General features: G+C 45.7%; 1 protein-coding gene across 18 annotated transcripts in view; it reads right to left on the minus strand.

Annotated features, from left to right (window-relative positions):
- Positions 1-16,003: 16,003 nt before the first annotated feature.
- Positions 16,004-25,634, minus strand: part of ccnd3 (cyclin D3) — a 425,735-nt gene continuing 416,104 nt past the window's right edge. For all 18 annotated transcript variants that reach the window (XM_072278907.1, XM_072278911.1, XM_072278908.1 and 15 more), the window contains one exon: positions 16,004-23,466. In XM_072278907.1, coding sequence (XP_072135008.1) covers positions 23,314-23,466 — 153 coding nt within the window. In that variant the 3' untranslated portion in view covers positions 16,004-23,313. The remainder of the gene's footprint in view (positions 23,467-25,634) is intronic.

Raw genomic sequence — 25,634 nt, forward strand, 5'->3', positions numbered from 1 at the left:
TTCACCAAGAAAAGGGGATCACCAGATGAGGGGCTGAGGAGTTGGACACGACGCTGAAGTCTTCGCTGCAAAACACGGTGAACACAAATTTTCCACAGTTTGGAAATGTAAGTAAGTATAATCTTAAGCAACGCCGCAGCGCAATGGTTTCTGGCGAGTGTGCCGCAAGTTGCAAGGGGGCCGGTATACAAATATTATGGCACCGTTCTCTAATCGTGCAAACCCTTTGAGAGTGTGATTGACACTCGCTTTGCAAACTTCGCCTGCTACTGCGCAGGTGCGAGCGCTGTTGCCGGGCAGATTTGTGTCCTGACGGTGACCCAGCCGGGCCGGCGCACGCGCACTAGCTCCCGAGTGTCGCCGCGCGGCTCCCCTCCCCGTCCTGGGACGCCACGCCGGCCGGGGTGCCGGGCTGGGATGGTGGGGTCTCCTCGTCACCCTCCGCTCTATTCCCCCCACCCCACACACACACCTCCCAACACAAATGCAGCAAGCTTTTATCGTAGCTGTCAATAAAATTAACTTGCAGTAAAAATAATCAGAATTGGGTTTAATATCACTGGCGTATACCGTGAAATGTTTTGCGGGAGCAGTACATTCCAATACATGATATTAAACTATGAGTTACAAATTATATATATATATGGCAGTTCAATAAAAGTAGTCTTCATGGATTTATTGTCCATTCAGAAATCTGATGGTAGCTGTTCCTAAAATAGGTAAGTGTGTGCCGTCGGGCTTCTGTATCTCCTCCCCGGTGGTAGCAATGAGAAGAGGGCATGTCCTGGGTGACAGATGCTGCCTTTTTGAGGCATCACCTTTCGAAAATGCCCTTGTTGCTGGGGGGAAGCTGGAGCCTGTGACCGAGCCGGCTGAGTTTGCAACTTTCTGCAATGTCTTCCGATCCCGTGCGGTGCCCCCCTCCCCGCCCCCCGCACCAGACGGTGATGCAACCAGTCAGAACGCTCTCCACAGTACATCTGTAAGAAACTTGTGAGAGTCTTTGGTGACATGCCAAATCTCCTCAAACTCCTAATGAACTTTAGCCGCAGTTGTGCCTTCTGTATAGCTGCATCAATATGTTGGGCCCAGGATAGATCTTCAGAGATGTCGACACCCAGGAACTTGAAACTGCTCACCCTTTGCACTACTGATCTCTCAGCACTCACTTATTACTCAATAAGCAGTGCACTCGAATGGGCACGAGGTGCAAAACAGAAGACAGGAAATCCAAACCGAAAACTGGGGATAAACTGTTATCCAGAGAGGTTAGAATTAACAGGTCCAGCCACTCGGACTCTGCAGCTCACGAAGCATGGGGCATGAGGCTAGCCGATTTTTACAGGTGTTCCAAAACAAGTGTCCGATCTGGATGCATCAACATTTGGCAAAGCAGCTGCTCTTGCCCCTGACGGCAAGAATTCGCTTTACTGCCTGGTTTGGAACAGGAGCAGGATGGGAAAAGCCCGCAGAGGGCCGTAGGCTCAGACAGCGTCATCACAGGTAGGGCTAACCCCAACATCAAGGACACACATGACCAACAGCACAAACCATCTTCTCATTACCAGGGAGGAGCTACCGGAGTGTAAAGCCACACACTCAACATTTTAGGAACTGCTTCTTCCCCTCTGCCATCAGATTTCTGAATGGTCCATGAACCTATTTACTTCAGGTTTCCACAAGACCCTAAGATTTCGGAGCAGAATTAAGCCCTCTGGCCCATCGAGTCTGCTCTGCCAGTTCATCACGGCTGATCCAATTTTTCTCTCAGCCCCAATCTCCTGCCTTCTCCCTGTATCCCTTCATGCTCTGGCCAATTTCCATTAGCAGCATCTTATGCCATTACGAGCTATCTGCTCTCCAGCCGCTGATCGCTGGCATCTGCATAACTTGCCTCCCTGATACGATTATCAGTGTTCAACACTGGGTCCATCAGGGTGGGGTTTATCTCGGCAAGCTCACAGAGGGACACAGCCCAGAACTTAATAAGGCAAAATAATATTCCTGATAAAATGCAAAGAATTGAAAATAATATAATACAAGAAATTACAAAGGCACTATATGGTGTAGGATTCGTTGATAAGAAGTGATATCACCTACAATAAAGTGCCATACATAGCCGGAGCCTCTGTTAACTAACAGTCATTCATGGCTTTTAACTCTTAATGCTGACGATAACTTCAATTCTCCTGTAATTAGTTCAAAGTTCAAAGTAAATTTATCATCAAAGTACACACGTGTATGTCACCATCTACTATCCTGAGATTCGTGTTCTTGCAGGCGTTCACTGTAGAACAAAGAAAAATCATAGAATCAATGAAAAACTACTCACAAAGACTGACAGGCAACCTGTGTGAAAAAAGACAAACTATGCAAATACAAAAAAAAACTAATGATCATAACTGGCCAGATATAATATTACAGGAGAAACAAACAAGAACTTAACAGATATAGCCATTCCAAACACACATAACATACAGAATCAGTAAGTGGGAAACACCATAAATATGCTGAACTAAAAGAGGAAATTGAAAGACCATGGAACATGTCCCAATAGTAATAAAAACAGCTGGTGTCATCCCAAAGGCACTACACAATAGCATTAAACGATTAGGGCTACTCAGCAATATTTATGTAAGTCTCCAGAAAGCCATGATACTCAACACCACTAGAATAGTCCAAAAGTTCCTAGCAATTGAGAAATGAGTGTGCTTGGCTATGCCAGTGCCTCAGATTTTACCAGCTTGAGCTGAGAAAAATAAAGGTACAATAATAATAAATAAATAACACTGAGAACAGGAGTGCAGAATCCTTGATAGCGAGTCCATAGGTTGTGTTCAGTGATCAGTTCGGTGCTGATGTGAGTGAGGTTATCCATGCCGGTTCAGGAGCCTGACGGTTGAAGGGTAATAACTATTTCTGAATCTACTGCTGCGGGACCTAAGGGTCCTGTACCTCCTGCCTGATGGAGCACTGACAAGAGAGCGTGGACTGAATGGTGGGGGCATTTGATGATGGTTGCTGCTTTTGGTGGCAGTGCTCCATATAGATGTGCTCAACGGCGGGGAGTGTTTTCCCATTGATGGACTGGGCTTTATCCACTACCTTTTGCAGGCTTTTCTGTTTGTGGGCATTGGCGTTCCCATACCAGGCTGTGATGCAGCAGTCTGGATAATCTCTAGTCAAGTCACTTTTTATTGTCATTTCAACCATAACTGCTGGTACAGAACATAGTAAACATGAGACAATGTTTTCCAGGACCATGGTGCTATAGGAAACAATACAAAAACTATACTGAACTACGTAAGAAAAAACACAAAGACTACACTTGACTACAGACCTATCCAGGACTGCATAAAGTGCACAAAACAGTGCAGGCACTACAATAAATAATAATAAATAATGAACAAGACAATAGGCACAGTAGAGGGTATAGTAGGTTGGTGTCAAGCCGGGCTCTGGGTATTGAGGAGTCTGTTGGCTTGGGGGAAGAAACTGTTAACATAGTCTGGTTGTGAGAGCCCGAATGCTTTGGTGCCTTTTTCCAGATGGCAGGAGGGAGAAGAGTTTGTATGAGGGGTCTTTCATAATGCTGTTTGCTTTGCGGATGCAGTGTGTGGTGTAAATGTCTGTGATAGCGGGAAGAGAGACCCCGATGATCTTCTCAGCTGACCTCACTATCCGCTGCAGGGTCTTGCGATCCGAGATGGTGCAATTTCCGAACCAGGCTGTGATGCAGCTGCTCAGGATGCTCTCAATACAACCTCTGTAGAATGTGGTGAGGGTGGGGGGTGGGAGATGGACTTTTCTCAGCCTTCGCAGAAAGTAGAGACGCTGCTGGGCTTTCTTTGTCATGGAGCTGGTGTTGAGGGACCAGGTGAGATTCTCTGCCAGGTGAACACCAAGAAATTTGGTGCTCTTAACGATCTCTATGGAGGAGTCGTCGATGTGCAGCAGAGAGTGGTCGCTCCATGTCCTGCTGACGTCATCAACCATCTCTTTTGTTTTGTTCACATTCAGAGACAGGTTGTTGGCTCTGCACCAGTCCGTTAGCTGCTGCACGTCCTCTCTGTATGCTGACTCATCATTCTTGCTGACGAGACCCACCACGGTCGTGTATAGAAGTTTGTCAAAATTTTAGATGACACGGCGAATCTGTCCACAATACTAAGAAAGTACAGGCGCTGCCGTGACTTCTTTGGAATGGTACTTATTTGCTAGCCCCAGGACAAATCCTCTGATAACGCGAAGGAACCTAGATTTACTGACCTTCACCTCTGATCCTGAAATGAGGTCAAATTCTCACTCCAGACACAACCCACCTCGGTGATCACGTCTAGTTAATGGCTTCTGTTTATACAGGTTACAAGGTGGTACAGCAGTGTAGCGTAGCGGTCAGTGTGACGATCTACAGCGCCAGTGATTGGTGTTCGATTTCGACCGCCATCTGTAAGGAGCTTGTACGTTCTCCGTGCAACCGCGTGGGTTTCCTCTGGGTGCTCTGGTTTCTTCCCACATTCCGGAGATGTACAGGTTATGGTTAATAAGCTGTGGGCATATCTATTTATTTCATTAAAATTAAAGGCATCCATTAGTCTTGCGAGACCGTGGATCTGCGCCTGGAAAGTCTTCACTCTCCAGGGCGCAGGCCTGGGCAAGGTTGTATGGAAGACCAGCAGTTGCCCATGCTGCAAGTCTCCCCTCTCCACAACACCAATGTTGTCCAAGCGAAGGGCATTAGGACCCATACAGCTTGGCACCGGTGTCGTCGCAGAGCAATGTGTGATTAAATGCCTTGTTCAAGGATACAACACGTTCCCTCGGCTGGGGCTCGAACTCACGACCTTCAGGTCACTAGTCCAATGCCTTAACCACTTGGCCACGTGCCCACATATTTATTTCATTATTGATTCGTTTTTTGAGATACAGCGCGGAATGGGCCTTTCCGGACCTTCAAGCCGCGCTGGTCCGCAACCCCTGATTTAACGCTAGACTAATCACAGGGCAATTTACAATGACCAATTAACTTAGCAACTGGCATGTCTTTGGACTGCGGGGGGAAACCGGAGCAAACCCACGCGGTCACGGGAAGAACGTACAAACTCTGCACAGGCAGCGGTGGGAAGTGAACCCAGGTCACCCATACTATAAAGCGGCACAGCGCCACCACGAGACTGATATATTGGCATCGGAAGCATGGTGACACTTGGAGGCCTCACCCCGCCCCCCCAGCGCATTGGACTGTGTTGGTCATTGACACCAATGCCTCATTTCACTGTATGTTTCAATGTATATGTGACAAATAAATCTAATCTTTAATCTTCACAGGTTGATCTGCAGCTTCCCGGCAAGCTGACCCAATCACCACTCCTTCATCAGAATCAGATTATCTGTCACTGGCATATGTCGTGAAACTTGTTGTTATGTGGCAGCAGTACATTGCAATGCAATTACTGTAAATTACAGTAACTTTATATATATATTTAAAAGTTAAATTAAATAGTACAAAGAGGGGGAAAAAGTAGTGAGGCTGTGCTCATGGGTTCCATGTCCCTTCAGAAATCGATGGCAGAGGGGAAGAAGCCTTCCTGAATTGTTGACTGTGTTCTTCGGGCTTCTGGACCTCCTGGATGGTAACAATGAACAGAGGGTCATCAGCAGTCCTGATGAAGGTTTTCGACCCGAAACGTTGACTGTTTACTCCTTTCCATTGACGCTGCCTGGACCTGCTGAGCTCCTCTGGCATTTTTTGAGAGTTGCTTTGGATTTCCAGCGTCTGCAGACCTTCTTGCGTTTGTGAAGCCGCCGGAGGAACGCTGCGTGTCGAGCAGCATCTGGAGGAGGAGGGGTGGTCAGTGCTTTGGATTGTTAGGAATAATTCTGCAGTTACGACATTATGGATAACAAAAATGAGAACCAGTCTTCAGGAAATGAAACAATTTAATTTCCAACTGATACTTTGTGGTTATTGAAACCAATCAATTCTGATCTTGTCCCATTGAAACTACATAGAGGAAGACAGTAGATGCTATTGGCACATTGTTCAATGTGTATCCTGACTACAGCACTAAGTGACAGTTCAGGACACACCTGTTTTGTCTGTTGGCGTTCTGCTTCATTGTGTATTCACCAACAAAAGGAGTATATATTTCTGGTGAATATTCATTCACCAGTATTGAACAGTCAAGTGGTCTCTGCTAGTTGGGATATATGACTGTTGTAAATGTAAAGGCTGATTTATACTTTTGCGTAGCTCTACGCCGTAGCGAGCTTGCGTGGTTGTGTCTGCGTCGCTCTGCAATTCACCGCCAAAACGCTAGTCGGCGGTGGGGTTTCTATGCCACTGTGTTGAGTTTCTTCGTGAGAGACAGGGACGAGGAAATGCATTTCAAATATTTTCCAATGTCGGCAGGTAGACTTGATGATTTGGTTCATCGTCTCCAACCGTTTATTTCGCATCAGTGTACAGACATGGCGAAGAAAAGCAACCGGAAATGCGTAGGAGGAAATGCGATGCTACCGAGCGGACCAATCATAGTTATTGCAGTCTGCGTCGCCGCGATGCGTGAGTTACATTTAGTCATAGTCATACTTTATTGATCCCGGGGGAAATTGGTTTTTGCTACAGTTGCACCATAAATAATAAATAGTAATAAAACCATAAATAGTAATAAAACCATAAATAGTTAAATACTAATATGTAAATTATGCCAGGAAGTAAGTCCAGGACCAGCCTATTGGCTCAGGGTGTCTGACCCTCTAAGGGAGGAGTTGTAAAGTTTGATGGCCACGGGCAGGAATGACTTCCTATGACGCTCTGTGCTGCATCTCGGAGGAATGAGTCTATGGCTGAATGTACTCCTGTGCCCAACCAGTACATTATGTAGTGGATGGGAGACATTGTCCATGATGGCATGCAACTTGGACAGCATCCTCTTTTCAGACACCACCGTCAGAGAGTCCAGTTCCATCCCCACAACATCACTGGCCTTACCAATGAGTTTGTTGATTCTGTTGGTGTCTGCTGCCCCAGGGGAGGTGCACATCACCCTATGGTGTAGGGTACGCGGTACCTACAGCGTACATTTGACGCACAAGGATAAATCTGCCTTTATTCTGTAAATTTACCTGACTATAATTGAAATGGTTGAAGTTGAGTAGGTAATAAGACCCTAAGACAACACCCACAATGTGCTGGAGGAACTCAGAGGTCAGGCAGCAAGTATGGATGAGAATAAACAGCCGAGGAAGGGTCTCGTCTCAAAACGTCGACTGTTTATCCCACCCACAGACACAAGCCAGAGGGGCAGAAACAGGCTACTTGGCCCATCAAGTCTGCTCCGCTGTTCAGTCATGGCTGACATAATGTCCCTCGGAACCCTCGGAAGGGTAGATTGAGAGATGAGAAGTTCGTGTTTCGGGTATAAGAGATCCATTCAAATGGGAGTGTAGTATTGGTGGGATTGCTCTATGAGCTAGCAGGGGCTCAATGGGCCTAAAGCTCTCCAACATTGTGGGACAAGTATCAAGGTGGAGGAGCAAAGATTATGGCTGAATGCAGTGCCAAGGAGTTTTACTCTCTTCAATAGAGGCCTGTTTTGATTATAGTGAGCATTTAACAGATGATCTGAAAGCCCATATTTACCAGTGCCTTGTGTCACTCAGACTATGGTTCTTAGCTGTCCATTATGCCATTGGCATTTACAGCAGCTGTGAGGGTCCTCCATGTCTGGCAGTGCTCAGGTTTTCCTCTATCATGCCAGCAGCTTCCTTGGTTTTCACTGCTGTCAGCCACGCAGCTCCCGGCTGGAACCTCAGGAATACCGTCGCACTCAGGTGTAGGAGGTTTTTGCTCACTCACTGCCCATTGTGTCACTGCCGTTTAGCGCAGCAGTGAAAGTCTTCCATCACTGTCCATACCGTTGCACACAGATATAAATTCTTCATTGCTGCCTCCGTAACAATTTTGTTTGACCAGTCAGGGTTGAGCTGAACCCCAGAACCTGGAGGACCAGTGGACCACTCTCAGTCTGGCCTCTACCCTTTGACCTGTCCGGCATGAGTGACCCTACCAAGAGCCAAAGCATAAAGCCCTGACTCCAGCCAGCATTGCTCTCTGAGTCATTGAGGCACACAAGCCTACAAATGGCGACAAGGTTGTGGTCTTCCTGGAGGTCAGGCTATGGTTGCTAGGCTATTTTTCATTACTTGCAGTAGGGTTTTATTGATTTTCGTCCTTTTAATCTGCAGGGTGCTGGTGAAAGAGCTTGAAGCTCGTGAGGCCGAGATAAACAATGAACAATGATGGCATGAACATCGATTTCTCTAACTTCCGCTAATGCCCCACCTCCCCCTCGTACCCCATCCGTTATTTATTTTTATACACACTTACTTTCTCTCTCTCTCCTTTTTCTCCCTCTGTCCCTCTCACTATACCCCTTGCCCATCCTCTGGGCTTTTTCCCCCCCTCCCCCTTTTCCTTCTCCCTGGGCCTCCTGTCCCATGATCCTCTCATATCCCTTTTGCCAATCACCTGTCCAGCTCTTGGCTCCATCCCTCCCCCTCCTGTCTTCTCCTATCATTTCGGATCTCCCCCTCCCCCTCCCACTTTTAAATCTCTTACTTGCTCTTCTTTCGGTTAGTCCTGACGAAGGGTCTCGGCCCGAAACGTCGAATGTACCTCTTCCTAGAGATGCTGCCTGGCCTGCTGCGTTCACCAGCAACTTTGATGTGTGTTGCTTGAATTTCCAGCATCTGCAGAATTCCTGTTGTAAACAATGCAGGTGCCTGCTAGTTTTCTTTAAATTGCGATTCCCTCACCTTATTGAAATAAAGCACCTTCAGTTCTGTGGATTATTAAATAAAACCTTATTATATTTTATTTTAATGTCACGTTATTACTTTCAGAGATCGGTGGGAACCTAAGATATTCAAGAGACTGAGGGATACATTGTAGGAAGATGGAGCTCAGGTGGGGCGTCACACGCTCTGGCAGGTGTTGCCACACATCCTGCTGCCAACATAGCATGCCTATCTAAATGTTCCTTAAATGTCCCTAATGTTTCTGACTCTACCACCATTTCTGGCAGTGCGTTCCATGCACCGCACTCTGTGTAAAAAAAAACTCTGACATCTGCTCTACACTTTCTTCCAATCACCTTAAAATTCAAATGAAATCAAATCAAATTTAATGATCAGCCATCCACACAGTGGAACAAAACAGTGTTCCCCTGGGGCCAAGGTGCAAAACATACACAAGCACATTCAACGTAGTGAGCAAAAAAAACTACACACGTAGTCCAAGACACCGAGCGACATATCACGCAAGTTGATGGTACAGATGCCGACAATCCAGCCACAATGATACCATCTTATTAGCCATTTCCACCCTGGGGAAAGGTCACTGACTGTCCACTGTATCAATGCCTCTTATCATCTTATATATACCAGCAACATTCAAAGGAGAGCTGGGTAAATATCTGAAAGGGAAGTGGGACTACCTGGAACACACATCAAAGTTGCTGGTGAACGCAGCAGGCCAGGCAGCATCTGTAGGAAGAGGTGCAGTCGACGTTTCAGGCCGAGACCCTTCGTCAGGACTAACTGAAGGAAGAGTGAGTAAGGGATTTGAAAGTTGGAGGGGGAGGGGGAGGTCCAAAATGATAGGAGAAGACAGGAGGGGGAGGGATGGAGCCAAGAGCTGGACAGGTGATAGGCAAAAAGGGATACGAGAGGATCATGGGACAGGAGGTCCGGGAAGAAAGACGGAGGGGAGGACCCAGAGGATGGGCAAGAGGTATATTCAGAGGGACAGAGGGAGAAAGAGAGAGAAAGAATGTGTGCATAAAAATAAGTAACAGATGGGGTACGAGGGGGAGGTGGGGCCTTAGCGGAGGTTAGAGAAGTCGATGTTCATGCCATCAGGTTGGAGGTTATCCAGACGGAATATAAGGTGTTGTTCCTCCAACCTGAGTGTGGCTTCATCTTTACAGTAGAGGAGGCTGTGGATAGACATGTCAGAATGGGAATGGGATGTGGAATTAAAATGTGTGGCCACTGGGAGATCCTGCTTTCTCTGGCGGACAGAGCGTAGATGTTCAGCAAAGCGGTCTCCCAGTCCGCATCGGGTCTCGCCAATATATAAAAGGCCACATCTGGAGCACCGGACGCAGTATATCACCCCAGTCGACTCACAGGTGAAGTGTTGCCTCACTTGGAAGGACTGTTTGGGGCCCTGAATGGTGGTAAGGGAGGAAGTGTAAGGACATGTGTAGCACTTGTTCCGCTTACACGGATAAGTGCCAGCAGGGAGATCAGTGGGGAGGGATGGGGGGGACGAATGGACAAGGGAGTTGTGTAGGGAGCGATCCCTGCGGAATGCAGAGGGGGGGGAGGGAAAGATGTGCTTAGTGGTGGGATCCCGTCGGAGGTGGCGGAAGTTACGGAGAATAATATGTTGGACCCGGAGGCTGGTGGGGTGGTAGGTGAGGACTAGGGGAACCCTATTCCTAGTGGGGTGGCGGGAGGATGGAGTGAGAGCAGATGTACGTGAAATGGGGGAGATGCGTTTAAGAGCAGAGTTGATAGTGGAGGAAGGGAAGCCCCTTTCTTTAAAAAAGGAAGACATCTCCCTCGTCCTAGAATGAAAAGCCTCATCCTGAGAGCAGATGCGGCGGAGACAGAGGAATTGCGAGAAGGGGATGGCGTTTTTGCAAGAGACAGGGTGAGAAGAGGAATAGTCCAGATAGCTGTGAGAGTCAGTAGGCTTATAGTAGACATCAGTGGATAAGCTGTCTCCAGAGACAGAGACAGAAAGATCTAGAAAGGGGAGGGAGGTGTCGGAAATGGACCAGGTAAACTTGGGGGCAGGATGAAAGTTGGAGGCAAAGTTAATAAAGTCAACGAGCTCTGCATGCGTGCAGGAAGCAGCGCCAATGCAGTCGTCGATGTAGCGAAGGAAAAGTGGGGGACAGATACCAGAATAGGCACGGAACATAGATTGTTCCACAAACCCAACAAAAAGGCAGGCATAGCTAGGACCCATACGGGTGCCCATAGCTACACCTTTAGTTTGGAGGAAGTGGGAGGAGCCAAAGGAGAAATTATTAAGAGTAAGGACTAATTCCACTAGACGGAGCAGAGTGGTGGTAGAGGGGAACTGATTAGGTCTGGGACTACCTGGATTGTATTTGAATGGAACTGCTGTATATCCTTTGCTGATGTAGCAATTTTTTGATGCTTGGATCCCGTTCTGAAAGGCCTCCATCATTCTCTTCTCCCTTTATCCCAGAATAAGCCCAGAGCAACGTTGGCGTAGCAGTTGGTGTGTCAGCTCGAAGTGTTTCCAGCTGGTTCAAGTTCCCCGACGGCCAGGCCTTATTTATTTTAAAAAAGAGGCTTCAGTAAGATGGCAGCCTCTCCAAGTCCAACAAACGGTGATCATAACTCCAAACGCTGTGTTCTATACGTGCTGCGTTTTGCACCTTGGCCCTGGAGAAACACTGTTTCTTTGGCTGTACAGGTGTATACTTGGATGACAATAAACTTGAACTTCAATTTATACAACAATTTAACAACTTGCCTTTCCTCTTGTTTCACCGGTCTTACCTGGTTAGAATTTGATGCTTATAATTATTCCCAAGCACAATGGACAAAAAAAACCACTTCTTCAACAGGTACTAAATCATGTCGAAAATAAGAGCCTTAAAAACAACATTGAAATGGTGCGTAACATCTCTCTGCCTGAGTGAGACAGGTCTCAACTCTCGAGGCTCTCTCTATTCCACTGCATATAATTGCATGGCTAGCCCTGTATCCCGACTTCCTACTGCTTTGGGTTAACGCAGCGTTGGAGAGGCAAGAGGGACGGGGAGGAAGTGGGGAAGGAACTTCAGCTTGTGTTTGGCACTTCAGTGATATCCTGCGACCCACTAGTTAAAGGTGGGAGGGAGGGGGGAAAATCAACTCCTGAAGTCCCTGTTCGGTGACACCAACATTTCCAGCTTTTGGGCAAAAAAAAAATGTGTACACAGCCCAGAGTTGCAAAGGAAAACTGCAGCGCAGTTTAAAATCTCCATTAGAATAATAGTACTTATTAAACAAATATCAATATAATTTCTGTTCCTTAAGACAAAAGGTGATGTGTAAAAACACTTCCATGGCAACTAACTGTACAGAAGGTTTAAAATCACAATGTCAATCTAACGAGGATCCAAATCCAGCTGTCCAATAGGAATCCGACTGCAGAGGAATGCATTGAGGATTTCCCTACTCATGCTGAAAACGAACTGATATTGTAGGGCAATGTGTCCTCTCACTGCTTAGAGGCTCATCAGTTTTAATGACCATCAGCTGCCTGTGTAATACAGAGTTTGTAGTCTGTACTTTTCTCTTTAAACAGCTTAATCTAGAGATTCTGCAGACACCGGAAATCCAGCGTAGCGCACACAAAATGCTGGAGGAACTCAGCAGGTCAGGCAGGGCTGGGGCTGGGGTCCTGATGGAACCGCTGGAAACTTCCACTCTTCATTCCTCTCCACAGATGCTGCCTGATCCGCTGAGTTCCTCCAGCATTTTGTGTACATTACGGAGCAGATTCGCCAATCAGGCACAGAGATCCTGACCATATTCTGGGATGGTTGCTACTTGTAAATCTTTTTAAGTTTTTGTGCCAATACCACGGGTACACAGTGGCCTAGAGTCCAGAGTGATGGGTGGGGGGTGGGGGAGTGTGAGTGTGTGTCTGTAGTGGTGGAGGCATCGTTAGCTAGGGGCAGAGAGGGTGGGTGTCTGGAATGTACTGCCAGCGACGGTGGTGGAGGTGGAAACAATAGGGTCATTTAAGAGACTCTTAGATAGGTACATGGAGTTTAGAAAAATAGAGGGCTATGCGGTAGGGAAATTCTAAGCAGTTTCCACAGTAGGTTACATGGTCGGCAAAACATTGTAGGCCAAAGGGCCTGTAATGTGCTGTAGGTTTCTATGAAGGAGGAAGCCTGGGTCCTCAGGTCCACAATCTTGTCAAGACTGTCAATGGATTGTTAACCCTTCAGCCCTACTTCAGATCACAGAACATTTTCTAATTAACAACCTCTGGAACAGTCAAGTCCCTTGGCTTACCCTTATATGTTTATTTATTTAGTAATTTATCTACAGATACAATGCAGAACAGGCCCTTCTGGGCCCAGCAATCCACCTATTTAACACCAGCCTATTCGCAGGACAATTTACAGTGACCGACTGACCGGTACATTTTTGGACTGTTGGGGGGCGGGTGGGGGTGAACTGGAGCACCCAGAGGAAACCCCTGCTGTCACTCGGAGGGAACGTACAAACGTTGCTGGGATCGAACTCCGGAAAGCCCTGAGTTGTAATAGCAAACCGTGGCAGCCCTCACCGTGAAGTAGCTCCTCAGACGAAAAGGCAAACACAGTAGTAGTCCATCTTAAAATTCTTTATCATCAGCACCAAAATTGCTCTCTTTATAATCAGCTAACAGGGTTCTTTTGTGGCAGGTTGAGAGGAGATTAAATGGAGTGGCAGATAAGATATTAAAACCCATTGAGCAAAGCTCGTCAGAGCTGGTGTGGCGAGATACGACTGCCCAACACGTCCTCCCTTTCCCCCGTCTCGCCCAGTGGCCACCACTGCAAACTTAGATTACAATAGGGCCACCTATTCAAATTCAATTAAGCTTCGCACTTCATTTATTGGGGTATAGAGTGGAGCAGGCGCTACCGGCCTTTTAAGCCTCGCCACCCAACAATCCCCTGATTCAATCCCAGCCTAATCACGGGACAATTTACAATGACCAACCGGTAGGTCTTTGGACTGTGGGAGCAAACCAGAGCACCCAGAGGAAACCCACGCGGTCACGGGGAGAACGTACAAATTCCTTACAGGCAGCGGTGGGAGTTGAACCTGGGTTGCCTGTACCGCAAAGCGTTGAGCTAACCACTACACTGTCGTGCCCCAGGACTTCCGCATCATAACAAGCCGTTGAGATGCTGTGGCAATTATTTTATCAGTTAGTTAGAGTTAAGTTAAAGTCTGTCCCGAGCCTTATAGGCTCATCAGGCTGGTGCTTATATCAGTTTCTGTGGCATGAAGCGACTGAGAGTACGAGACTCCCCCCCGGATAGGATGCCAGTCTATCAAGAGGTTAACCCTCAGCATTTTGCCAGTACGCATTCTCAGCTGGGTGGACTGGAGCAGTGTGTGGTTAAGTGCCTTGCTCAAGGACACACACGCTGTCCCAGCCGAAGCTCCAACCCATGACCTTCAGATCGCTAGTCCAATGCCTTAACCACTTTTATCAGTACTTGGATTAAAATGGCCTTTAATAAAAGCAATGCAGTAATTTGAGCCCTCCAAAGTTATTTTTTTTCCACAATTCCTCTGTACCAAAATCTTTATTTTCAGCAGAGTCTGCTAACATCCTAACACTTTTCCCCCCCATTTCACAAAGCCGAGGAAAGGGGACCGGGTCGAGACAACAGAGACTTTTGGAGAAGAGGAGTTCGGTGGGTAATACCGTTCCGGCTGACCGGAAGTGCACTGAGAACGTTAAGCGTAAAGGAGTTGGGTGCTTACTGTTCTGGCTGACAATGAATGGGTATATTATGATCGAGGAACGTGTTTGCAGACTGGATATTGAACTTTTTATTGTGGGACTTCGGCCACATTCCACCGTGATACAACACTTGGCGGCACGGGAGGTTGTTCCTGCCTGTGGCCATCGAACGTGCAGCTCCTCCTGTGGAGGGTCAGACACCCTGAGCCAATAGACTGGTTTCCATCTGGCATAGTTTGCATTTTGGTGTTTGATTGTTGGGGTTCTTTTGTATTGCTATATTTATGCTCTATTCTTGGTTGGTGTGAATGTAACGAAACCAAATTTCCCTCGGGATTAATAAAGTATATCTATCTATATTTTAAGAAGATTGTTTCTACGAGCCAATACGAGAAGATTCTCATATTAGCTGAAAAGCAAAACTGAATACAGAAAATCCAAATAAAAAAAAATTTAGACAACTGGAGATTGTCAGGTCAGTTAAAATTTCATGGCGAAGTTACCAAATCTGAAATTAGCTCTCTCTCTCTCCACACAGACATTGCCCGACCTACTGAGTATTTCCAGCATTAAGTTATTTATTCTAATTAATTCTGCTATATAACTGGAAACACTCCTGGCACCTTTCCTGCTGATGGGTAGTCTCCAGTCAGAGCTGGTAATTGGCAAGTTGACATTTCAATGACTCAGTACCAGAAACAGTGGGCAGAGGAATGATTGAGAGCAATGGATAGGAGGGCACTGATAAAACCCTGGGCCCCACACTCTGCAGGAAGTGTAATGCCTCTTGGCAACACTGCAGCCTGAGAACTCTGTGGGTGGAACTGACGCACAGGTGAGACAACCACCTCCGTGCACCAATAAAGGAATGGAATTCTACCTACTGATTTACAAAGCATAAAATCTGCAGTTACCTCCGAATACACCTTAAGACCCCCTGTGTTTCTTTACTGCTACAACAGGAACACGTGGTTTCTTGAAAAAGATAAGCAAGGATGTTTTACAAGAAGTGGAAAATGAAAGTTACTTTTTTATAGTTGGCAGCAGTCTTTTGACAAAGAATCAGAGTCATTGTCAAGGCTCAAAACTTCCTGTTACACCCTTAATGGACGCCTTAGAAGTGTGTTGATATCAGAACATGGCCGTAGTTTTTTGTATGCAACAGAGAGGGTTATCAATCTATTAGATGGCCAAACTCCCATGAACCACAGACTTCTTCATAACCCTGTGCATAAAATATCCCGCACTTTTCCGAAAAGAAATAATCCTGCTTTTGCTGGGAGAAGATGCTGCAGTTTGTTTTAGTTTAACAGTTGCCTTGGCTGTGCAGTTATTTGTAGTCAGATGCCTCCACACCGCACTGACTGACAGTGTTGTTATTAAAAATACAATAAAACCATGTACGAATTGCAGGTAAAGAAGCCCTCTTCATGAAAATGAAATAAAGTAAATGTTTATTTAAAATTCATTACAATAATTCAATTTAGTACTTCATAAAACAACCAGAATATATATCACTTACTTTCATTGCTTTTGTAAGTTAACCTGGACTGGTAACACCAACCTTACAATACATCCTATTTTGCTTCAGTTAGTCTTGGTGGAGCTAATCTGAGAACTGGTTTTTCTGTTGTCAGCCATTCCCTGGTCTATCATTTGCAATTTGCTGTGTCTAAGGCTCAGCTACAAGTGCTGACAGCGTGTTTTTAATGTGGGAAGAGATCTCACCGTATAATAACACACGAGAGCAGCAACTGGGCAGGGACACTCACTATATTATCAAGATTTCTTCCAACCCTTCCCCCCCACCCCCCACCTCTGAATAACTGATTATGGGTCTTTGAAGATCCAGGTCTACATGGCTAAGTTCTGAAACGGCTGGTGTGTTTCTGTCAAGGGTGTGCAAACTACATCTTTATCTGTGTAACGCACACCCAGGTCACCAGTAAATGCTGCATTTTCCCACATAGCATTACGTAGTGGAGTTTTTAAAAAAACGCTCAGCTCGAAAATCAAAGTTATGGGCTTCAGAAATTAAGTCTGACCACACTGCCAATAAACCAAATCTCTTGGCTTATGGACAGAACAGTGAAAAGACTGGATGATTAAAGTTAAACATGTAACTGGAGTGCTGAGAACAATCTGGGCACTGGTGAAGTGTGTCACGTCAGGCCCACTTTTAAGCTACTCATCACACCCTGCCCTGACTTTTACACGCCCAGAGCCACACCTATTAAATTTCTGCAGAAATTCTGACACCAGACTGCAGATGCTGGGAACCTGGACTAACACATGCATGACGCTGGAGGAACTCACGGGTTGGGCGGCCTCTGTGGAGGGAAACGAACAGTCGACGTTTTGGGCCAAGATCCTCAAATCTGGACTGGACAAGATCTCATCTCCCCTTCTTCCCAGGATGCTGCCTGACCCAGTGAGTTACTCCAGCTATTTGTGTGTCCGCAAAGATTTGTAACGTTTCAACAGAAAAGCATAGGGAACAAATTTTGTGTTGAGGTTCAGGATACCTCATAGTCTGAACTCCAAAACGTTTAATGCTTAGTAAAACACCAAAAGGCAAAACAGACAGATACTGAAGACAGTCAACTTGCACCTGGGGCAAAGTCAGGTGATTTATTGCCCATCGACAGCACTTACATCAAACTTCACCTCAAGAACTACAAACTGGACACTAAAGGTGATCTTAAAACCCAAAGCAGAAATGGCGTGTAAGTGTATAATTACCTGAGACTTGTACGTGAAGTAGCTACACACAGAAATAAAGCAGAGCAAAGTTAAATTTACAGAGGGATTGGAGTACATCAACGTTGTCATAAATTCTAAGCCCCGTTTTATTTATAACAAACATAAGCAGCAAAAACATTATATTTCTTTTCATCAAAACTAAGACTGAGACAAAATTCATTGAACATGTTCCAGAGTGGTGTCTGGATGTGAGGGTCATGCTGTGTTTAGTACTCGGTACTCATTATCATATGTAAATATGAGTGCTTTTAATAGTTTGTACCCAGGATTATTTCAGGCCAAAGTTGTTTCCCCTCTCCTCTCAGTGGAAGTCCACTGCAATATTCAATATCTGAGGGTTTTCCAACAGGTTAGACCAGGTTTTTTTTTACGCTGTGGACCCCCACGATTCACTGAGTCCATGAACCCCAGGATGGGAACCTGGGGAGTTAGATGAAAGACTGCCCACTACCATGGCCAACTCAAGTTGAAAGCCTTGCCCTTAATAGTTAACCAGATGCATTCCATGCGCAAACCTACCTATGAAAATAAAAATAGCAGCAACTTCCAATAAACAATTCAAGGAAAATAGAATGTAAAACATTGGCCCCTTTTAGCAGCAGAAAAAAAACAACAAAAAACTATTCCTTTACCATACGCAATAACAGCAACAAAGTTCAATACAGGCATCAACCTCATGAACCAGAGTTCACACTGGCTGACTAATTTATGTACCATTTATAGCCATTTTCTTAAAAAATGAGACTCCACTTTTCTTGAAAGCAAGTCTTTTATGAAAAATGATATTGTTATGAGCACATCAGCAGATAAAACTTACTAAAAGCACTGTGATAAGGAGAAATGGAAAGGGTTTTTTATTTTTTGACTTGTGGAGCCGCCAGATTGTCCCCAGGAAATAGAGAAGAATTGTTCATTCACACCGTGTGATGCAACTAATATATTAACTGCTTCCCTCTGAAGGTTCTGTACCTTTGGCTTAGAGATTAAGAGAGCCTCACCGGAGAAGATATGGAGATCTTCCATCATTTTCTTGACCTTCTCTCCAGGATTTTTAAAAAAACTTATTATGTACATGCCATACAGGACAATGTGCAGGGATTACAGACATGATAAATGCAAGCAGGCTTGTTCCACTAAAGTTGGGTGAGATTAGACCTGGAGCTCTTAGGTTAAGGGTGAAAGGTGAAATACTTAAGGGGAAACATCTTGACCCAAGAGGGTGGTGAGCGTGCAGAACGAGCTGCCAGTGGAAGTAGTGCTTGCGGATTAGATTTCAGCATCTAAGAGAACTTTGGTAACGGGGAGAACATACTTTTTGCTGTCTGCGGAAGAATTCTGTGTCACTACACGGAAATGTTTGCTCTGTCAATCCCCGTCAGTAGGGCAATCCCGTTGGCTGGCGCAAAGGTCCATTCTCAACAGCACGTCCTCAGGAGATGAACCCCCTGCCTGCTGCTTTGTTGACACTGGAAGACTCAATGGATGAAAAGAGCTTAGTGCCTCAACAGTACCAAGGATTAAATCTGCAGTATTTTCAACATGAAGTTCTGAACCATACAGTAGTTTCAGCTGAAGTGTCTGCTAATTCAGCGCTGTGGGTTAAAGTATAAAGTAAATGTGTACACATGTGTAACAGGAATCTATGACGCTGTTTGCAATGCATCACATTGGAAAGAACAGGCTTGTTATCCCTGCTAGTACTGTGCTCCACTGAAGAATCAAATGCCCCTTCAAAGGTTTCACCAGTGGGAGAAACAACGCACTTTAAAATAAAATTAATTTCTTAATGGTGACCGTAGTACAACGCAAGTCAAAAACTATTTAAGGACCAAAACTAACTCCCTGCATAGAGTGCGGGATCAAAAAAAAAAGCCAAGTTACTCAAAGCACTGTGGTACCACTCTGAAGGGATACCAGGTCACACCACTCTCTGTGCACTGAATGACAAGCTGGTTTATCAGATTAAGTTTAGAATTATTAATTCTTTTACAATAAATGAAACAAAACGTCTACTGTCACATTTAGCACCTGTAAGTTCCCACCTGGTTTATATCGCTAAGTATTATTTCTTGTTACAAACCAATTTTCTTACAATCCCATGAGTTGCAATTTGCATCGCAAAATCTCAGCAGCCTTCTTCCTCAAAAGCTAATCCCTGCATATGCCTTGTTCGGAAATTCCTGCAGTACCTTGCAACAGTCAAGCAAGTCTCTGTTACTAGGTAAGAGTAATAATCAATTATTAATGCAGTGCTAGGAAAGTAAAAACAATGTACACATTATTGCCCGCTTTCATTCACTCATGAAGAAATCTGACGTTCCATGCTCAGTGCAGGAAATATTTCTGGAAAACGGGTGGGGAACGGAACAAGGAAAATCAGTTTCCAGTCAATGCAAAATTCAAAGGAACTGCAAGTGAAAATTACTAAGTACTGGGCCCAACATTCACACCAGTGTTTAGTGCTACCTATAAACTTCTTCTGAAGCTAGTAAGAAGCACTCAAACCTTATCCACAGAGGCATCTTAAATAAAAACAGATGGCGAAGAAGGCTTCAGTTAAAATCCAAAACGTAATAGATTCTGCAAATACTGGAAATCCAGAGCAACACGCACAAAATGCTGGAGGAACTTAGCGGGTCAGGCAGCATCTTTGGAGAGGAGTGAACAGTCAATGTTTGAGCAGGGCCTCAGCTTGAGATGTGAACTGTTTATTCCTCTCCATAGATGCTGCCTGATCTGCTGAGTTCCTCCACCATTGTGTGTGTGTGTGTGTGTGTGTGTTACTCTGAATTAAATCCATCTAAGAACAAGTGTATTTTAAAATACCAATCACTGTATAGAGAGCAGGGGCTCCCAACCCGCTGTCCACAGACCCCTTGGTCACTGGTAAGAGGTTCATGGCCTGTAAAACATTGGGAACCCCTGGTCTAGAAGATTAAAAACAAAAACTGCACCCAAGTTCTGATCAGGGGTCAAATATTACAGACTTGTTTTAAAATAGACTCCTGTCCATGACAAAGGTGCGGAAGAGATTCACCAGGAATTTTGCTCTAATGTTGTTTGGAGACTTGATATTTGTTTTAATGGAACCTGTAACCTAATGGTTCTGTTCCTGTCCTCTTATGTTCCCTTAGCATATAGAGATCACTCGTTCTGAATCACTAGTAGAGAGGAAACAGCAGATCATGAGAAGACCTTTCATAAAACAGAACTGTAAGGAATTCTCAGGACAGTTGTGGAAAGAGTCAACGGTTTTGTTAAAAATCCAAGGCAAACCAGGTTGTACGGAACAGCCATACTTGGATATTGATCAGCACCTACAAACAAGTTCAGTTCACAGGCTTTGCAGGACTTCAGGAGTTCTGTTAAATACCAGGGAGAGGTCCACGTCACACACGCAAAATAAAATGCTGGAGGAACCCAGCAGGCCAGGCAGCATCTATGGAAAAGAGTAAACAGTCGAGTCCTGAAGAAGGGTCTCGGCCTGAAATGTCGACTGTTTATTCCTCTCCTGAGATGCTGCCTGACCTGCTGAGTTCCTCCAGTATTCTGTCTGTGTTGCTCTGGATTTCCAGCATCTACAAATTTTCTCCTGTCAGGGATCCATGCTGTGGAACTGAAGGCCCAATTTCTACTCTACCAGTGACTTTATCACTGGTTCTTTCTTTCTACGACTTCTGAAACAAAAACTTTTAAAAAAAACAAAAATTACTTTTTATTTCTAAGTAGCCAAGGAGATTAGGCTTTGTGATGCAGACACAAAGCAAAGCTTTTCTGATAAGCTTGAAGTTAATACTCAGGAGCTCCGGCCTATAAATTAACAATAATTATGATGAAAAGTGAGAAGTTCCTGGAGAAGGAATCCCCTCAATGCAAAACTCAAAAGTTGGGGATGGGGGTGGGTTTCATCTGGGAAGGAACTGACCAATACATTTCAGCACAAGAAAGCAAAAATGACAAGCACCTTAATTGTTCCAGCTATACAATCTTTGGGCACTGCATTGCCACCCCCCCCCCCCATCCCAATCTCCATGTTGTTTAAATCCAGCTGGTTCATATCTCTTCAGAAGCTCCCCTCACAGCCACCGACTGGTTTGGTGAGTATTATCCACATGGAGAGGTTGGACAAAATTGGGAGCACCGGTGGCCAAGGGGAGACTGGACGGAAGTTTATGAGATGACAGGCGGGATCACTGTCCACCCCCTGACTGTAGTTGTCCAATGCTAGAAGGCACTGGTTTAAGGCGAGAGGGAGATCAGTGGTAAAAGGGAGTGGAACACACTGCCAGGGAATAGAAACAGCAGGAATGTTTTATGGAGGCTTTTAAGCCAGCCACATGGACAGGCAAGAAATGGAGGTTCACAGACCACGTACAGGCAGGTTACAATAGATTGGCACTGTGGTCAGCACAGACATGGTGAGCCCGTGCTGCCCTCTGTTCTAAAGTGGCTGCGGCTTCTGTTCTGAAGACTACCCTGGCTTTGAGTTCTGGACTATACGTGCACCCACACCCTGCTACATCCTGCAATGCCTTATGCTCCTCATTTCCCGCTTTCTTTCCAGTGGGAAGCCACTGGATATACAAGGCCCTGTCCCAACCAAAGAATTCTCTGCAATGTCACCATGCACAAGTGATGGGTCACTCCTGTCTCGTTCTACTCGGGCAGGCCTGGCACAGTGGCGGCTGCTCACTTCCACACAGGCTTACAGAAGACAGCCTGTAAGCAACCCAGGACAAGTGCCAGTCTCAATGAAACAAGTGCCCATGCCACCCCACCCCCAACAAGACAGAATCCACTGTAGTCATTACAATACCTGTGCTTCTGTTCAAAGCCTGAAGTATAGAAAGGATGTCAAATATTATAAAGACTACACTGGACTTTCCCCAATGCACTCCAATACAAGGCTTCTTTACTTATAGACAGGAACTTGGGGAAAACCATTAAATATACTGCACGAGCACAAAGCACACATTCTATTATCGGGGAATATCAGTACTCCATTACACCTGTGTATATATAGTTTTTTAAATTGGGGTCATAGCAGTCTGAAAATCTAGTAATTTATATTCCAGGTTACCCCTACAGTTCTTTTCCTTTTGGTTTCCCACTATTTGTTACTGCCTTCTTAAATATTATATACAATTAGAACCTTGTATATCATTGTGCAAAACAACACTGATGTCTACAAATTGGTACATCACAATTTAACAGCCTTATTTGAGAGGTTTACCATCCCTCTTTCAAACCAAGTAGCAAAACTAATCTATATATTACAGAGTTATATCCTCGTATGCCACTGTGCAAAACAGTTGAGGTCTACTAACTGGGTCATCTTAACATTAGAATCGCCCACTTACCAGAACACCTCCATTAAGCAAGCTACGAATACTGATTTAAGCACGCAGGGAATCAGATCAAAGGCAGTCATGTGCTCGTTAAATGAATGTCCCCATTAATTGTACTTATAATATTCTTTTTTTTTTGCAAGGCTTACATCCTTATTTTTTTAAATTGTAAAGCAAATTTCTGCAAAAGTTTGAGGAGATAATCTTTCAGTAGCTCTTGGAAGTTAGCTGAAAGCGAGACGGTGCACATAGTTAACAGGAAGGTTACAGTAAAAAATGAATCAGCTACATCGCTCTTAGGAAGGTGTTGAGGGGGGTGGGGGGAAAACACGATATTCCAACACACCCATCACACAAAGTGGGTGGCTGGATTCAGAACTAGATTTGCTACCAATCACATTCCAGCTCCCTTCAATAGAAACATCGCACAGTCACAAGATGCAAGTGTTCGTAAGATGATTATCCATGCTACATTTCTGTTTCCACAATCTTCCTTCAAGTCTCGAGTCTTCATCGATGTTTCCGCCCCAATTGAATCAAAGAAAGAGAGAGAATCTTGGTCGCATATATTGACGTACTAAAAAAAGCTAAGCTGCATTTCTTTTCTGAAATCAAAGCTGCCCAAGGTGGTCACAGGTTGACATCTCTTACGTCTGTCGGAGTGCTGGTGAGGTCTGGCTTGTGCACAGTCTTTGACATGGTTCGGCCTTGCTGCTGTTGAGACTGCTTTAGGCTCTCCGTGAGGGCAGCTTCGATCTGTTCCTGGCAAGCCTTGAGGCAGTCCTGGTAGAAACAACAACAACAACATTAACAAACGCAAGCAAAGTCCGAAGATGCCGGAAATCCAGAACAACGCCCACAAAACTCAGTTCAGGCAACATCTACAGAAATGAACAAATGTTTCAGCCCGAGACCCTCCTTCAGCACTGGAGGGGCGGGGGAGACACCGGAATAGAAAGGTTGGGGCAAGGGGGAAGGTGAGAGGTGAAGCCACGTGGGTGAGAAAGGGCTGGGGAGGAAGGAATCTGACAGGAGGGGAGAGTGAACCAGAGGAGAAAGGGAAGGCAGGGGCTCAGGGACAGGTGATAGGTAAGAGGCCAGAGTGGGGGATAGAAGAAGAGGAGAGAGGAAGGGAAAATCAATATTCATGCCATCAGGACGGACGGGGGGCTACCTAAGTGAATATAAATTGCTGCTCCTCCACCCTGAGGGTGGCCTCATCGTTGTACAAGAGGGGGCCGTGGAATGCCATGGGAGAACGGGAACGGAAATTCAAATGTTTGCACACCAGGAGGTTCCGCTTGTGGCGGGTGGAGCGGAGGTGCTCGACGAAGTGGTCTCCCGATTTACGAGGGGTCTCACCAATGCAGAGGAGGTTTCATTGGGAGCAGTGGACACAATATGGACGTCCCCCAGCAGATTGGCAGGTGAAGTGTTGCCTCACCTGGAAGGACTGTTTCGGGAGGAGGTGAATGGGCAGGTGTAGCATTTAGGTTGCTTGCAGGGTTAAGTGCCGGGAGGGACGGATGGATAAGGGAATCACGGAGGGAGCGATCCCTGCGGAGAGTAGAGAGATGGTGGGCGGGGGGGGGGAGAAGATAAAGATATGATAGGACCCCTCTGTGAGTGGCTGGACGTTGCAGAGAATGATGGAGGCTCGTGGGGTGGTAGGTAAGGAGAAGAGGAACTCTGGTATTGTTAAGGTGGCAGGAAGATGGGGTGCACGCGGCTGTTTGGGAAATGGAGGAGATGAGGGCGAGGGCAGCAGCAGTGGTGGTGGGGGACCCTGCTCTGTGAAGAAGCAAGTCACCTCTGACCTCCTGGAAAGGAAAACCTCATTGGGGGAACAGGTGCAACGGAGACAGTCATGGAAATAGATGAGGTCGCGTACAGATAAATGCAATGGGGGTGGGAGAGAAAATTGAAACTCCCACAAAATGCTTAAGTAACTCAGCCTGTCAGGCAGCATCAACAGAGGGAAATCAACACTTGCCAGTTTGGACTGGAAAGAAAGAAGGGAGATAGCCGGTTTCCAAAGGTTGGGGGGGGGGGGGGACAACAAGTGATGTGTGGATCCAGGTAAGGCGGGAGGGAAGAAGTGGGAATTATGTCAGAAGCTAGCAGGTGATAGGTGGAAGTGACAAAGGGCTAAAGGAGAAATAACCCCCAATTACCCATCACCTCCATCTGGTTCCCTTCCCCACCTCCTTTATTCCATGGTCCACTGTCCTCTCCTATCAGATTCCATCTTCTTCAGTCCTTTGTCACCTCCACCTATCACCTGCAAGGTTATTACATCATTTCCACATATGGATACACCAATCAACCGCCTGCTTTCACTTCATCCTTTCCCTTCACCATTTTGCACCAGTTACCTCCCTTCTGTCTTTTCTGTCCCAATGAAGCGACTCGACCCTAAACGCTGAGCGTCTTATTTCCGTATGTGGATGCTGTATGGCCTACTGAATTCCTCTAGCGCAGGGGTTCCCGAGCTGAAGTTAATGGTTTGGTCAATGGCATAAAAAAGATTGGTAACCCCTGCTCTAGCGTTTTGCATGTTGGTCAAATTCTCAAGCATTGACCCTATCTGTTACAAGGGTTTGGTCATGGACTGAAGGTAGAAGGCGATTCCTGAAGAAGGTGGCATCAATCGTTAAGAGCCGTCACCATTCAAAGCATGCCCCCTTCTCACTGCTACCATCAGGGAGGAGAGACAGGAGCCCGAAGACACACACTCAACATTTTAACAACAGCTTCGTCTCCTCTGCAATCAGATTTCAGAATGATCCATGAACCCTATCTCGCTGTTTCTCTTCCACTATTTACTTATTTTGTGTTATTACTTACAATAATTTTTAATGCCTTGCACTGTACTGCTGCTGCAAAGTAACAAATTTCACGCCATGTGTCAGTGGTAACAAACCTGGTATGGATTTTCAGAGTGGTGATAA

The sequence above is a fragment of the Mobula birostris genome, chromosome 14 (assembly GCF_030028105.1).
Source record: "Mobula birostris isolate sMobBir1 chromosome 14, sMobBir1.hap1, whole genome shotgun sequence".
NCBI classification, from domain to species: domain Eukaryota; kingdom Metazoa; phylum Chordata; class Chondrichthyes; order Myliobatiformes; family Myliobatidae; genus Mobula; species Mobula birostris.